Source organism: Mastacembelus armatus, chromosome 5 (assembly GCF_900324485.2).
Source record: "Mastacembelus armatus chromosome 5, fMasArm1.2, whole genome shotgun sequence".
In the NCBI taxonomy this organism is placed as follows: domain Eukaryota; kingdom Metazoa; phylum Chordata; class Actinopteri; order Synbranchiformes; family Mastacembelidae; genus Mastacembelus; species Mastacembelus armatus.
In genome coordinates this window covers 27,921,955-27,938,702 of record NC_046637.1, presented here as the reverse complement: position 1 = coordinate 27,938,702, position 16,748 = coordinate 27,921,955, and the positions used below count along the sequence as shown (strand labels likewise).

Here is a 16,748-nt window from a genome sequence, read left to right as displayed (position 1 = left end):
GCCACAGTCAAGGCTCTTTACCTCAACGGCTCTTTACCTCAGCCGCTTGGCCACATAGTGCAAACCTTCCTTTCTCTGACTGGCTCATAGCTCCTGGGAGACAGCAGCTAGCTAAATGAAATTAAGGAGCAGATATTTTAGGGTATATCATCAGTGGGCTTCATGATGTAGGCTGCCCCGTCCAGTTAGAGAGGACTGCTATCGCCTGTTATAAAGACATATTCAGATGGAACGTAACAGCATTAGAAAGGCAGCTATGCAAATATTGTTAGAGAAGTAACCTGTCTGTTAGAGATAAGACAGGCCTGTGGACAAATTGTTGTATGTGCATGCAGTTCTGCTAAAGTGAGCAGATTCCATATGTGTTTACATATGAGTTATATCATTTTGGAGACTTTATATTCATCATGGAACAGCTCTGAAAATGTTTCAATTGATATTCCAGCTTGTTGTTTTTTTTCTCTTGTCAGATTTACAGGTCCAGCTGATGGACGTCAGCGTGTTCAACATCAATAAATTAGCTGCTGCTCTTTATTTTCTAGACCTTGTCAAAGTCTGGTCTCCGCTTCATTCACACTGCACTGCACGGTGTGCTGCTCTACCCTGGCCCCTGCATCTGCACAGCTGTGCGTTATGAAATGTTGGCAGTGTGTCTCCTCACAAAAACCAGACTGCTAAATGATGCAAATCAGCACTGTAGCATATTGAGTCCCTGCTTGAAAACGGGGGCGCAACAAATTTGAATGGCAAAGCTAACAGCATGTGCCCACGTGCCTCTTGTCTTTTGAAACTATATTTGACTTCTGTTCTTTTTCTTGGCCATTGCACTAAGTGCAGGCAGGCGGTGTGGAAGGGATTAAAGGCCTTCAGAGTCGAGTCTTGATTTGGTAAAAGGGCGCTTCCTTCAGGAAATCCTGGCTCAGACACATCACACTCATAGGCTCTGGGTGATTAGATGGAGGTGTGCAGTGCAACCATGACTGAAGCACGGGCCAATGTTCTATACAGTGTTCAGGGTATTTACATTGTGGAGTCTGCTTGCCACTGGTTTATCCCTGAATCAAAAGATTATTGCGATATTCTCCAACCATGCACTTGGTCTTCGTGTCTCCATTTGCTGCCAGTGTCTGGTGCAGTGCGTTCACAGATTATGCTGCATGTGTGTGCCTGCGTCACAGAGACAACAGACAAGAAATCACCAAAAAACATGACAGTTAGGCAAATGGAAGAGGAGAGGCTCGGTGCTGCATTTGTTTCCCCCTCTCTTCTTTCTCACTTCTCTAGAGACTCTCAGAGCTCATCGTTTGCCTTCTGCATGTTAATGATATCCTGTGTATAAATACTGAGGGCACGCAGCCATCCAAAACCAGCCCTTCTGAAGCACTTTATATTAATTGACCTACATGGCTGATACTCAGCCTTTTACTGGAAATCAGGGAGTGCAAGTGGGTAAAGAGGGTTTTGCTGTGTGCTGCTTCTTTGTGATATAGAGCCAGTATAGACACAAAACAAACTTAAAGGTGAGTCTTCTCTACCCTCTTTGACTCAACGGCAGCTTGGCTGTAGGGATGGCAGTGTTGGTCCACCACTTGGGTGCAGACTTAACTGTCTCAACAACTGCTGAGTAAATTGCTGTGACATTTTGTACAGTAAGGAACAAGGACGGCTAAACGTAGTGTGTATTTCTTCCAATTAAATGTGTTTAAGGCCTAGGATCTATATATTGTATTTCAACATTGGAGTTTACATTGTAATATTGTAGCTGTGACTTAAGAAGTAAATGGACAAAGACTCAGTGATCTAGAGTGATTTTTAGGAGCAGGATTACCTGCATGATTTTATTGTGGACCACACATATGCTAAACCATCAGAGGAGGATTTAACTGGAGCGTTTACCTCGAGCTTTGGATGGGAAGCTGAGGAAAATCAGAAAAGGTGGGAAATTAGGAGCCTGGTTGACGTGATGAAGCATCTTTGACCTCCTATGTGGATTAGCAAAGGGTCAGTGTTTCTTGTTCCTCTTGAACCACAACAGGCAAATAGACACCAAGGAGCTGTGTCTCTCCCAGGCAGGCAGGTCAGTCAAACAAGGGGATGGTGACACAGTAGAAATAAAATAGTCCATCCCAGTGGAGCGAAGGAGATTGAGTTCTACTTTAGGTCGTCTATTGTTAGTAAAACCTAAATCCTACCCACATTTACATAGTTTGCCAGATGGGTTCATCTCATTTTGACACAGCCAATGAATGTCCACTGTCTCCGTTTTATTATTAGATCTTGAATGTGGCACGGATTAATTTGCACAGCTCTTTCAAGTTACCGTTACATTAACGAAGCATCGCAGGACACCATGCTAAATCTGACACTCAAGAAGCATCGCTGAGTAATACATGAACAAATGAAGTTGAACACACATACCAGGCTGTGTCACGCCCTCTGCTAATGTCATGGTGTTTGTATCCTGTTTGCCTGATGTGAGCCAGGTTAAGTGTAGAGGGACGTACAGGGATAATGGGGAAAACTCTCTGGAGTAGCTAGAAATTAACTTCATTAGATGTGATTAGCATTATGAAAGCTCTCTGAAGGATGGTTCTTTGATGAGGGTGCTGCTCACAGTGAAACCTTATCCCCCACCCTGCTCTGGCTCTCTCCCTGCTCTTATCCCACCCCCAGCCCATTTCTCTCTTTGCCTCTGTGTCGGGTTTGGTGGATTGATTAATGCTCAGATAGCAGACCCAGAGAGCAGTATGAGTTTGAAGGGATTGTGTCTGTCTGGTTCTGTGTGTCTTGGTCTTTCTATTTGAAAGCACCCAAGGCAGAGACAGTTTAAACTGATTATGGTGCAATCAGGGCCCATGACTCTGCAGCTCATAGTCACTTACATTTGACCAGTTATTAGACTGTGGCGTTCTCAGGAGCATGGAGCAGGAAGTTGCTGGGACGTTTTATGCAGCAACAGGCGTAGATGATTATATTTGTAGCTGTTTAATGAAAAATCTTCGAATATTTTCTGATTAGCAAATATCAGCATGGTTAACAATATATTTGCTAAACATCATCATTGTGAGCATGTAGCTCAAAGCACCACTGTGGTTAACTACAGCCTCAAAAAGCAGCAAACGTGGCTGTAGATTGGAAAACTGATAATAATCCACAGAGACATATTCTGATAATAGCAATATTTTTTTAGTTTGTTTGTTGTTTTTTCTTTTTTTCAGGAAAGACCAGCACCTGCTCTCCTCAGTAAACTGTTGGTACCTGGTCCTAAATCAGACCAGACGCGAGAGCCGTGATCATGCCACCCTCAGCGACATCTACACCAACAACGTCATCGTCCGCCTGGCCCAGATCAGTGAGGACATCATCCGCCTTTTCAAGAAGGTCAGCTATCGTCCCTCCTTTTTTTAATTGCAGCTTTTAACCAGTGCAAAAAAGAGTCCGAGGAAATCTTGAATTTCTGATCTAATTATTATGCACCGTGGTTGCTGTGAGGTTGAACCTGCAAGGTACGAGCTGTGTCTGTTGAAATGACTGCAACCCGCCCACTCTTTCCTCCAGCCCAGCCTTGGACTGATGGCAGCACTAAGAGATGTGGCACTATGAGCTCCACATCATTAGCTGTCTGGGTTCTGTCTGGTTTGAGAGGCAACAAGGGAAAATGAAGCTGAGACCTGCAACCCCTTCTAGTGAGACCGATGTCTGACTTCCTGTCAGCACATAGCAGAGCTGACTGAGGTCTTGTTCAAACAACTCAGTTTTCACCTTGCAGGCCTTCCTGTAGGTGATCTGATGCTGCTGTATATATTATATTATCCCTCTACCTTTGTGAGGACCAGTTCAGGCATGATACTTTGTGACTGAGGACATTTGGGCTGGTTCTCACTTTCTCTCTCTGCTTCAGGGTTAAGATTTTGTGGTCGGTTTACGGTTAAGGTGTGTGTGTGTGTGTGTGTGTGTGTGTGTGTGTGTGTTCTATCAGAGCCTAAACTGTGAGAACCCCACCCCCCTCCTTTTTGAGTCAGGTTTCCCGTTGTATTTATTATCTGATGTATTGATGATCGATGTGTTACTCTGCGTAGCTGCTTGATTTGGTTTGACCAGAGCTAAATAAATGTTAGACTGTACACCGACAGTCACTTCTATAAGGGTTGTGTTAGGATATAACCTGCTACAGCTCTTACAGTTTGTTGCATCACAGTGGTTCAACCCTCCCTGCCCCCCCCCCCCCGGAGCCTCTGCAGTGCATGCTGCAGTCTGTCTCGCTCCAGAGCCAATGATGCATGCAGATGCCATTAACCAGCTGCTGGAGCCTTCTGAGGATTTCCCCCATTTATCACTTTCAGTCCAGTGCTTGTTTGAGTAGGACTTAATGCCTGCAAACCAAATAAAACCAAAGCAAGAACATCAATACGCCTCTCTCTATTATTGAGGTTATTTTGTTTTTCCTCTTTTGGGTTGATTTCTCAATCTGGTTTAAGGAAGCAGCTGCTGCAAGTTTTGTTTATGCGCAGTTATGAGCTGGCTTTAACTTCGGTGGTTCAGTTTTTCTTTTCCAGTCTCAGAGTACTGTTGGCGGTTGGATTCATTTGGGTGTTTTAGGGCTTTCGCTGTTATTCCACACAGGTCAGCTTAGCATCGTGTCAGGCAGACAGAAGAAAACAAAACACAAACAACATTTTAATATAATGCAGTTTATAGTCAAATGCAGAAAGTAGCTTAACTTCCTATTTGTGATTGTATTAGCAGTGCGTCTGTGTCTCACTGCACAGAGATACTTGCTGCGGTTAAAAAGAAGTGCTGCTTATGTTCATTTGAATGTGTCAGACCCTCACATGGAGATATGTCGGTGCATTTCTTCACCTTCACGACTTCAGATAAACGCTTCATGCCTTCCTCTCCCACACAGATGACTGTTATTACAGTCGCTGTGTTAGTTATTTGAGGAATGCTGTGCAGTGTGATGACTGTGAAAAAGTCAAGGTGCACGTGTGTTAAAAGGTGTGAGGAGAATGAACCGAGCTGCCTCAGCATGTGTTTGCTGTGGTTCTGATCGATTCTTCACTAAGACTCTGAACAAAATGGATCAGATTGGTGTCAAATAGGAACAGATGCTGTTCCTCTTAATGTACTGTAGGTTCTGATTGAGGCTTTTGATACACAAACATCAACATACTGTGTGTTTGTTTATCTTCGCCCCTTGACACACTTCACACATGCATACACTCATACACACATATACACTTTTTTTTTTTTACTGTCTTGGGCATTTTTAGCTTTTATCACCAGTAACTCGTGGTGAGGCAGACAGGAAACGAGAGGCTCGGAGGGGGGACGTCTTATGTTGTGCTCCTGCACATGAAGCACCTGCCATAAACACTCACCTGTCACACTGCTCCAAATGACAGCAATTTAAATGCTGTTGTGGCTGTTTAAACATATAGGTGTGGACTTATATAAGCCTTTTATATTCTGCAGCTTGTCTGTGGTGCACCTGATTTGTGAGCCTCGCTATTAATCCCACTAACAATGTCCTGCCCCCGTTTTATTTGTAAATGATGTTACATGTTTGGCTTTTGGGTTGAACCGTGTTTCCCCGACTATTTGGAGCCAGAAACAAATTCACAGAATCAGCAGAGTCAATAGTTCGTCCTCTAATGTCATTTAATATCTGTATTAATTTTGTTGAGATATTTGTCTCAGGGTCTCACTGTCAGAAAAACTGAGCCTTTGTTGCCCTTTTCTTTACGTTTGCTGTGTTTCAGAGCAAGGAGATTGGGATCCAGATGCACGAGGAGCTGGTGAAAGTGACGAATGAGCTCTACACTGTAAGTAATTAACAGTGTGTGTCATACAGGTCAACCTGTCACGCCTCTTCTTGTCATTGAGCTCATCCAAAGTTTGCCTTTCTTATTTCTCTGTGTGTTTTAGTTCAAGTTCTTTCTTTTCTGTTCCAGTTTGGTTTTATACAGAGAGTGAGTGTATTCTTGTATTTGTTGCATGCCTGCTTAGTACAAATGAGGATTACATTTTCAAATGGAACATTACGTTTCTCTCCAAGTTGGACAGTTTCTGGGCTCAAATGGCTCCAACATCTGGTAGGTCCTTTAGTTTAGCTTTTATTCAGGGCTCATATCACCGGTGAACACATGACTGTGTTATTCTTTAGACCGTATCAGCTTTTGAAGAGAAATAATGAGAAGATTACATAATGTGCGTCGTGTTTTCGTAACAATAGATCATTAACTCATTTCAGTCAGCAGTTCCAGCTCAGCCGCTTTGTTGGGTTTCATGTCACCAATTTGCTGTTTTGTGTGTAGTCACTTACTGTAATGACAAGTTTCTCCACTGGTGCAATATGTTTTCTCTTGGTTTGTTGTGTTGAAATGATCCTGTGCTTCAGTTTGATTTGTTGGTTTAGATAAATAATCCATGTCACCCACTTCTCTAAATGCAGTGTAGGGCATCTTGCAGCTGCTTCCCATATGTTTCAAACTAAGACAAGGTGCTGAATGGATGTATGGGTGGATGTTTCCTGTTGTAGTTATGAGCAATGAGTGGTGACTTTAGCCCAAAGTCAATCTCACTGTATTAATATTTGACTGTACTTATGGATCCTGTAGGTTTTTACAATGTAAAATCAGTCCCACAAAACACCAGGACCATATGTCGGTGCATCAAACTGTGCATCTGCAATAATCACAGTAATATGCAGGTTATGATGAATAATTGTTGTTTCACCTATGTGCAGCCATTTTTAGCCATTTTATTTGTCGTGCAGTGATTGGTAATAACCGAACTGCTAATAATGGGGTTTCCTGCATGAAACCCTGCAGACTGATAAGGGCATGTCGGGACACACTGTTCTTGTGCTGCACTGTTACTCTGAGATGAGCTCTTACAAGCTTAGTGCCCCAAACTGGATGAACTCCAGGCAACTTCAGCAATTCACTGTCCCCTGAGGTGAAACAGAAGAGAGGCTGGGGCCGCTTTATATGATTTATTCATCTGTGCAATGTGACCAGAGTCAAACTACCAAAGGGCAGTGTTGGCACCTCTTCCTGATCCTGCCATCTGGACATTTGGATGCTGAAACAGGCGGTGCTATAGGGAGCATGTGATAATCAAAAGTGTGCTAATGTTAATCACATTCATGCATATTGTAAAAGGACAGTATTACTGGACCTTTTAAAGACGGGCAGAGTTTGTTATTTGACAGATTTTATGTTAATAAGTGAAAATCCAGATATTGTCTCCTTCTTAAAACGTTACTCCTGCCAGGCCATTGCTCTATGGTTATCAGTGTTTTTCAGGTTGTCTGTGGTATCCAGAAACACAGAACAGATCAATATTCTGCACTTATATATTTTTTACTAAACATTAGTTTGGTCCCCTCTCCTGCACAGGACAGCACTGCATAATAAAAAAACAGATGCTCTGGCCTCTCGTGCTCTACTTGGCCTCAGCTGCGACATGGCTGAAGGTTTAAAATGCAAATGTTGATGTATATACAGCCTGGGTCTTGCTAAATATGAGAGTGTGTGGGTGTCGTGTGAAATTTCACAGCTAAGGTGAAAAATTAATTGCTGCAACACTGAAATTAATACTTTCATACTAGTCAGTAACGCACATACATTTTCACACCTAATAGTAGGTTTCGCGCTGTAACTGTCACATCATGATCACACTTAAAGGGTGTTCCCTGTTTTGGCATCACTTTGCCTGGTTTATTCCCTTTTTATTCTCTCTAACGTTGGCAGATATTATTATTTATTGTTCTCATGGTGGACCAAGTTTAAGTTTAATTGTAGGAAAGGATTTCCCCAGTTACCAAAAGAAGTTTTAAAGTTCTGCAGGAATGACAATCCTGACCGTCAGAAAGACAATCCAGTCTTTTTCAGACTTCACCCTCATTAATATTTGATTGTACAGAAAGAACCAAATCGATAGCATGGCCACATGGTGATTGCCTTGTGGTATTTTCTAACACTTTCCACTGGCTGCCAACAAACCAATTTGCTGAAGGGAAACTTGTGAAATCCCATTCAGGTCTGTTGCTGCTCAGTGAGAGGTAAGGGAGAGATGAAAGAATGTTTAAAGTATGAAGCTGCAGCAAATATCAATAAGAGTGAAGATCCTGTTGTCAGTAGTAATAAATCTGAAAAGGAGACACAGGAGCAAAGGTCTGAAGATCTGAACAGTGAGTCATTTCTTTCTTTGCTTGCAGCAACGCTGCTCTGTAAAATTAAGTTTTCTTTGGTTCGATCTCTGTTAATTTCCTGCTACACCAACTTAATATCCCCTCTGGGATCAATAAAGCTTTAGCTCATCTTATCTCTCTGATCGGACACCTTGTGTCTGATGTCTGCTCTTCAGTATCATACATTCTTTTGTTAACAGCAGCACTAGCTCTGTCTCAGATGAAAATATCACCCTTCATTTTTTCTGTTATTAAAAAGCTAAGAAGTGATTCATTTGATTGGACTAACCCTGCCTTTTCAAAAATACTCTATACATAATATTATTTTGTGTGTTCCTATATATTGTGTGTATTTGTGCCTGTGTTCTAGTTGTTTAATATGGAACTTAAGACTTTTGGTATCTTGTGTTTCTTTAGTAAGTTGTGTTTCTGCACCATCCACAATATGGACGATTCCGTGGTTTTAGTTAACGCAGATTTTCTCTAGTTTCAGTTTTTAGGAGTCAACAGAGAGGAGAGTATTTTGAAGGTAGGGAGAAAGGAGACAAACTGGGGAGGCTGTGAACGTATCGTCAGTGTTTTAAACCACGAAGCCTGAGAATATATCTTCTTCTCCACCTTCATTCATTATGAAAAACTCCTTTCTGACTTTCACCAACTCAGACACTGCTCAGGAGTTAAATCGCTCTCGGCTGTTGTCGGAGGACTCAACTATGCAAACGCCTCCTGCAGACACAGCTGAAGCTCAGTCTTCCTGCAAATGACTTTGTGTCTTTAGCTGCAGGTCCTGTAGTCAGACGGGTTAAAGTTGTCTAGAAGTCTAGAACAGTTTTCGAGGAGTTTGAGAGAGAAGGTTTGACAGCCTGGGTAGAGTTAGCCTAGTTTCTAGCTCCATGCCAGGTTTGTCATTCTGAGAATAGACTAGTGTGTTTTATTTTACTTTTCAGGTATTTGCTTAGAGCACTTTGTCACTCGGTTGTTCTTCTCGTTCAAGTGTTCCTGCACTGCCTGGAGAGGAGCAGAATTTATGGCAGCAGAGAGAGGGGGCACCTCTTTGTGGCGCCTCTTTAAGTGGCAAATATTACTGTCACAGCCTTAGGTCCGGGGAACAGAAACCTTATAGATGTCAGTGACCCAAAGGCAAATGTTATTTTGATGAGTAGATAAAAGGAACCCCACTGCTCATGTAAGTATTTACTTCCTTGTTCACAGGAAACAAATAAATTGCTGTTGCTCATAGAAAATCTTGATTAGTCAAGATGATTGAAAACGTGGTTCACATGTGGACGTTCCTTTACAAGGCCTTAGAATGGGGGTCTCAGAGGACAGAATGTCTCAAAGAGCATCTGGGATGAGTTAAGAAAGATGCAGGATGCTTATGTCTTGCCCAACAAGATTTTTCTGTCACTACAGTCTTGTCATCAGCATGTTGGTGTAGGGTGGGGGGTGGGACCTGTCTGAGTCTCAAAGGTTTCACCATCAAAGCTGAGATCAAACCGCAACTGGAGAGAACACAGGAAGCAAAGCTGTCACTCTGCTGCACAAAAGACCTGAGGATGAACAAGCCTGAGGTGAAGAAGAGTCGCTGTAGCAATGCAAATGAATGAAGGGGCCCGTTGAGGAGTGGACCGCCAACATTATGACCACACACAACCCCGAGTTCATGGATTCACTTAAAATGTTCCACATGCAGTGACATCTGTGTTACTGTGCTATTGATGCCCCAAACTGATCCACCAGGCCACCATGAAGACACTAACCCCAAACAGGTTTTGGACAGAGAGGGAAGTAAAGACTGTGACAGAGGTGTTTTATCCTCTTTAGCATAATGTCAGTCATATCTGGCAGCCCCAGTACAACAGTAGGTCCAAATCAGTGTGTAGGTCTGAGACTTGTTAAACCTTCTGTACAACAGTAGTCAAGTAATAAAAACAACAATCCTCTTTAAAGTCGATCCACCTTTAAAAACAGCCTGTTTAAAGTTTCTCAGAGTGAAGTCTCCACCTCAGTGAGTGAGTCAGGGACTGTTTACTGTCCTTGCACAGGCCCAGCACTGCCCCCCCCCACACACACACATATTTATGGCTGACTGACTCCTGATGAAAGTATTAAAGATCCCTTCCTACTACAGGTTACAGCATAGTCTGGTCATCATTCATAGTTTTAAATACTGTTCTCACATTTTAGAAGCTGAAATCAGAGAATATTTGGGATTTGTGATTGAAAAATGATATTAGTGATTAGTGACTTATATTATAAGTAGTGTGACGCACTAAACAGTTGCTGCCCTTGTATTTGCTTTTGTCAGTTCCTGGTCTCCTTTATCTACTGCTGATGGAACCTGGACATCCACTGATTTGTCTCTTCTCCTTAAATAGTTTTGGAAACAGTTTTGAAGCATATTGTCAGTTTCTGTTTATAACCCGTATTGTAAAAAAGGGATACTGATTTGTCTGGTGTGTTCGATGTGCTGAATTTCTGTCATGCTCCCGCTGCAGGTGATGAAAACATATCACATGTACCACACTGAAAGCATCAGTGCAGAGAGCAAGCTGAAGGATGCAGAGAAGCAGGAGGAAAAGCAGTTCAGCAAGTCCGGAGATCTCAACGTCAACCTTCTGCGTCACGAGGACCGCCAACCAAGGCGCAGCTCTGTCAGGAAAATCGAGAAGATGAAGGAGAAGGTTAGTGTGCTCGAGCTCTGGGTAACGTTGTGTTTGACGAGTTTAGTTAGCTGTGAGACCAGCCGGCAGGAAACGGCTTAATGTCAGAAACCCTCAGGAGCATATTGTAGGTCTGCAGTCAGATTGAACACTAAACAAACAGCCATAACCAAACTCTCTTTGCATCTTATGCAGATTTCTAGTCTCTGTGCCGGCACCGTAGAGCCTCCTGGAACACACTGTACTGTACATGCATCAGTGCATTTTATGTGCTGGATCTCAGTCTGGAATGTCTTCATGCAAATAAATCTCATATTATCTCTCAGGTGCAGGAAAGCAAAAGGCTGTCAGGATGACAGGCTGATCTCCTCAGAGATGCCACTGGGTTTGGGAGCTGAACACTATTTATAACACAGCGAGGCGATGAATTCCTACTTTTCCCTGGCTCTTGTTTCTAAGCCTTTGTCTCATTACTCTGCTTGCAAACAGGTTGGAAGAGGAAGGAAAAAAAAGTTAATTTCTTTTCCTCTGACCTACTGCTGAAATTTGCATCACAGTGGCTTCGTGGAATTGGAAATAAAATGCAAGTGTACAGAGATGTACAAACCATCAATTTAAATAATGGGCAGAGATCTCTGCTTCGGAATTGTGATGATATTGTTGTATTGCAGCAGGATGCTTTTCGGACTGGTGTCTGAATCATTGTGTTGCTGTGAGTGAGATAAAAAGATGAAATCACTTTCAGATTCATATGAGAAACGTCAACCTGGAACTAGCAGCCAGCCAAGGTAATGAAATATGCCTGCCCGCTGTCTGTTTTGGTACAGATGAACCAAATAAGATATACTGCGGCTTGTTATTTGGTGAGCCTTGGAAGTGTTGGTAGGTGGATTGTGTTACCTTTGGACGGAGCCAAGCAAGCTGTTTCCCATCTGAGTTAACAGGCTGCATGAGAGTGGGATCAACCTGCTCGTCCAGCAAAAAGTCTCTATTTCCTCAAACATTTCATAGCTGTTTATTTAAAATAAACTTGCAACACTCCAGAGCGTCTTTAAAAGCTTTATGCATATCTTATCCATATTCTGCAGCCTCCAGTGTTGAGAGGATAATGACTAAATGCAAGTCTGGCTGTGCCACTGTACCATCTCGAGGCAGCTTCTCTGGAGCCTGTTCATCCAAACCTTCCCTCCATCTCTACCTGTCTGACGGTCCCCGAACTACAGCTGCCTGAGCACACACTCAAACGCACCCTACGCCTTGATGTTCATGCACCAGTGTTGTTTTCCTTCATCTGCTGTGTCTCTTCTCTTCTCTCCAGAGACAAGCCAAGTACTCAGAGAATAAGCTGAAGTGCACTAAAGCCCGGAACGACTATTTGTTGAACCTGGCAGCAACAAATGCAGTTGTGGCAAAATATTACATCCATGACGTCGCTGATATGATTGATGTAAGTATGCGCTTAGGCACATGTGTTTGTTTACATCTCTCAGCTGGGATTTCTGCTGTTGCTTTAACTCTGTCGCTTTTCTCACCATCTGTTCCTGTGTCTCAGCCTGTTAGCTGTTTGTCACCAGGCTGCTCTGGTGGCCCCAATAAATGTATTTGTCGTCCTGTTTTCCAGTCTTAATTGCCGCGTCACAAACTTAACACTGATAAGCCGGTGATTGACTGCTGTTGACATGAAAATGAGTCTGGCCGTTTTCTGCTCTTCTGCACAGCCACTGCACAAAAAGCTTACTTTCCATCAAGGCTTCATCAGTGTTGACAGACTGATTTCGGCCTCACTCTCCTCTTGTTGTCTTGGCCTCATTCGTTTGTTGTTGTTGATGCTGTGCTGGGACACACACACACACACACACACACACACACACAACGTGATCATGTGATTCTCAAGTCACCCAAGACTCTTTTCCTGTTTGTCTATGGTCTTTTCTCCTGTGGTCACGGATCCTTTCATGGACCAAACTAGAGGAACCGTCCTTGCTAACTGAGACTCGAGAACGTGTAGTTTCCTATTACAAGTGAATCCAAAGCTCATTATATAATATTTTCTTAGCTGAAATAGGAAGTGACTGTTATTCAAATTGGAGTGGATGGGGAATGGTGCTGGAAAGTGTGGTTAGACGTGTTTGAAGGGACGATTTATTTAGCAAACCACTAACAGTTGGAAGCCGGTCAAAGTCAGCTGGTGAGCACAGGCCCTGTTAATGCAAGCATGAATGTGGTTAATGTGGCTGACGCTGGGCTCCCACCCCAGGGTGACCAGCTACCAGTCACCCTGCCTTTGCTGACGACTTTACGGTATTATTGAAAATGCTCCGCATCTGTTCCTTTTAGATATGAACACACATCTCTCAAGAGGAGAAATGGTGTTTTAAATGATTTACTTTCAGATTTGTTCAGGTGTTTTGCAATATTTCATCTTGTGTTCAGTCATTTTGTTTTGTCATTGGGTGTTAAGAAATAACAACTGAGGTCAAAACATTCTTCTTATACTTCTGCTACCTACTGTGCTGTTTACATGCTTTAGGACAGTTGAAAGTAAATACATATTTTAAGTTTAAGGTCAGATTTCTGTCCCGAACATTTAACTGTCAGCCCTGAAATGCCTGTTTCCCCCTTCTCTCTGCACTAATAGCCCAGTTGTCACAGGTTTGCTTAGGGCCACACCTCCATACTACATCAGTTGTAGGGGCCTACAGTTTGCACATTTTTCACATCAGACATTAAAATACATGATCATTTATATTATCCAATGACCATTTCCTGCAGTTGAAATAGTACAGTGCATTACCTCAGATAGACTGTTTGCTAAATCTGTGTATGCAGCTGAATTCAGGGTGGTGGTGACATGTTGGTGGCAGGGCATGCTGAGACCCTGATCCATGGACGTCCCTGTCTCTTTGTGGAGCGGTTTTGATGGGCCCAGTGTATGGAGACTGAAAGGTTAATGTCATCCCAGCTCTTCCTGAGCTGCAGGGAATGGGACTGTGAGCATGACTGGTCTGGCTGCCACAAGCAGGGCAGAGGAGGAAAAATGGGTTCATTTGTCACGTCAGAGTCACAACCCACCACACATCAAACCAGACACTCACAGAGGAAGAGTTCAGCATTGTCAGTCACCATCAGTGAAGTGTAATTCAGGGCATGTTGAGCTACTCACACACACTTCCTGCTAATGCTGAGGGCTCTGGCTGGTTAGTTAATCAAAGTTAGTCCGAACGTTTAAAAGCTGAATCTTGTATGTTTGTGAGAAATGACATGTTAAACTATGTATGAAGAAAAGTGAAATTGCTGTGGGTAAGACAAGTGGAGAATGTATCGTCACAACATCAATGCACCATATGCAAACATCATCATATGAAAAATGACATGCATGCCAGATGTAAAAAGAACTGTAAACATTTGCATGTTGTGATGTAAATATATCTACAGGATGGTTTCACGGCTATAAAGAGCAAAGTGGTCAATAGTATTTGGACTGAGGCTTGTGTCTGATCTTACTTCCCCGGTCACGTGCTCCTGCAGGCTGCAGATACAGTACGAATGTGTTGTCACACCATTTGTTTGTTTAAAAGACTCTAATTTCCTGAGCCACTTCGACTGCGAGTGGTGCAATGAGGTTTGTGCATGAAAGTAAAGAGACTAGTGCTGAGGAGCACTAAAGATCATTTGCTTAGTGATTCACAGAGCTGTCAGTTGCCTCAAGCCTCCATCTAAACCTCTTCACTACTACCCTCCGCTTAATTAGGTTACTTCATACAGCTCAGCATGATAAGCCTCTGTAATTATCCTCGGTGTCCTACTGTGCTAGCTCCTGTAATTCTCTGAACTCAACTTAACTCTATTTTTCGAAAGATAACCTGTAGCAGGATGTAATTTGGGATTTAGTCCGTGAATCAGGTCTGTACATGAATGAAGGAGCTCAGATCTGCACATTTCCTCCACAGGTTTGGGAGGCAACACACGCCCAACTGCACTGAGCATTAGTGCAGTCAGCCACTGAAACACTGTTCTTCATCCTGGTGTTAAGTTGATTATCAACTCATTCACTGTTTTTCTGATCAATTAAAAGATATTTTATTTCCACAGTGCTGTGATTTGGGCTACCATGCTAGCCTGGCACGCACCCTCAGGACCTATTTATCTGCTGAGTACAACTTGGAGACATCACGCCACGAGGGACTAGATATCATCGAGAATGCAGTGGACAACCTGGACTCCCGCAGTGACAAACATAAGATCATGGATATGCATAACCAGGTGTTCTGTCCCCCAATGCGCTTTGAGTACTTGCCACACATGGGAGATGAGGTGAGGGTGTTACAGCTCTTGTGAAAAAATAGTTTCTGTTAGCACTGACTGAGGAGCATTTCTGATTCCAAGCCTCGAATGGTTTTATTTTGTCTTTTCTGTCTCATGCATCCTCGTTCTCCCCCTCAGGTGTGCCAGGTGAGCGCCCAGCAGCCCGTTCAGACTGAGCTCCTAATGCGCTACCACCAGCTGCAGTCACGCTTAGCCACGCTAAAGATCGAGAACGAGGAGGTGAGCAGTCATGATGGCTCTGTGTCTGTCCCGCTACCTCCCTCCATCCCAATCCTCAACCCCCCCCACCCAAAAACAACAAAAAAGCCCTCTCTCATTTTCCCCCGAGACAAGTAGGAGGGCCACATCACCATCTGTTCTCATTGCAATTACTCTCCAATGGCTCTCGCTCTGCAGGAGCTGAGAATATATTTAGATTGTCAGGCTGCCAAAGCTATGTTTTATATTAAGTTATTTGTCAGATTGTTTATTTTCTAATGAAGAGAGGGCTTTATCACTAATAGCTGCAGACTCGAATGTGCAAATGGAGGTGATAATAACGGTGCCTTGTTAGACTTGCCTGTGCCAGCAGCTATGCATCTTCCCTGTCTCCCTGTCGCTTGTGTTCTGGAGGATAATAGACGAGCCATGCCATTACTAGAAATTAGCTTTATCAATCTCAGCCCCACCAAAAAAAAAAAAAAGCCTTCTTCAGTAATTTCACGTATAATTTGTAAGTTCGGCAGGCGCTCTTCACTGTCAGCCCTTAGCCTGATGTCTGCTTGACCTGCAGGCTGTTCTGGACTTATATTCTCATTCTGGTTGGTGTCATTTCAGTGCAAGTCGAGTTAATTTATTGTTCAAGGATCAATTTGTCTTGGAAATAAAGATGCGTGTTCTCTGAATTATTCACCGTTGTCCTTGAAAATGATACCGGAGGCTCTGAAACAAATAGCCTCTAATGAAGAGAAAAGTATGACCAGGATTAACTAAATTATGATGCTTCATCTTCTTTCCTTTTTGTTTTTCACCCCATCTGTGCAGGTGCGAAAGACCTTGGATGCCACCATGCAAACGCTGCAGGACATGCTGACAGTGGAGGACTTTGACGTGTCGGATGCCTTCCAGCATAGCCGCTCCACTGAATCCATTAAGTCTGTGGCCTCTGAGTCCTACATGAGCAAGCTGAACGTAGCCAAGAGGAGGGCGAATCAACAGGAGACTGAAATGTTCTACTTTTCAGTAAGTTCAAGTTCGGTTTGATCTTTGTATCGGTCCAAATTATTCATGTTTGCAAGCAGAAGTTATGCTGATTTGAGTGAGGAGTTGGACTGGGCGCTTGTTAAACTGGATCAGTGCTGCTCATCAGCCATCACTGTTTTTCTCTCTGTCTAGAAATTCAAGGAGTACCTGAACGGTAGCAACCTCATCATTAAGCTGCAGGCCAAGCATGACTTACTGAAGCAGACACTGGGTGAAGGTAAGGAGTCTGAGCCTGACCTATTGTTTTGTCCTTTAATTATGACCAACAGATTCCCGTCGCAGCCCCAGGGGTTATAGTGGTGCAGCTCTTACCTAATGAG

The 16,748-nt window shown here is 43.2% G+C and overlaps 1 protein-coding gene across 1 annotated transcript in view; it reads left to right on the top strand.

Annotated features, from left to right (window-relative positions):
- The window catches only part of srgap3 (SLIT-ROBO Rho GTPase activating protein 3), a 45,801-nt gene that overhangs the window by 16,560 nt on the left and 12,493 nt on the right, over positions 1–16,748 (top strand). The window contains exons 3-10 of the mRNA XM_026307249.1: positions 3,219–3,381; positions 5,763–5,825; positions 10,696–10,881; positions 12,179–12,307; positions 14,953–15,174; positions 15,304–15,405; positions 16,210–16,407; positions 16,561–16,645. Coding sequence (XP_026163034.1) covers positions 3,219–3,381; positions 5,763–5,825; positions 10,696–10,881; positions 12,179–12,307; positions 14,953–15,174; positions 15,304–15,405; positions 16,210–16,407; positions 16,561–16,645 — 1,148 coding nt within the window. The remainder of the gene's footprint in view (positions 1–3,218; positions 3,382–5,762; positions 5,826–10,695; positions 10,882–12,178; positions 12,308–14,952; positions 15,175–15,303; positions 15,406–16,209; positions 16,408–16,560; positions 16,646–16,748) is intronic.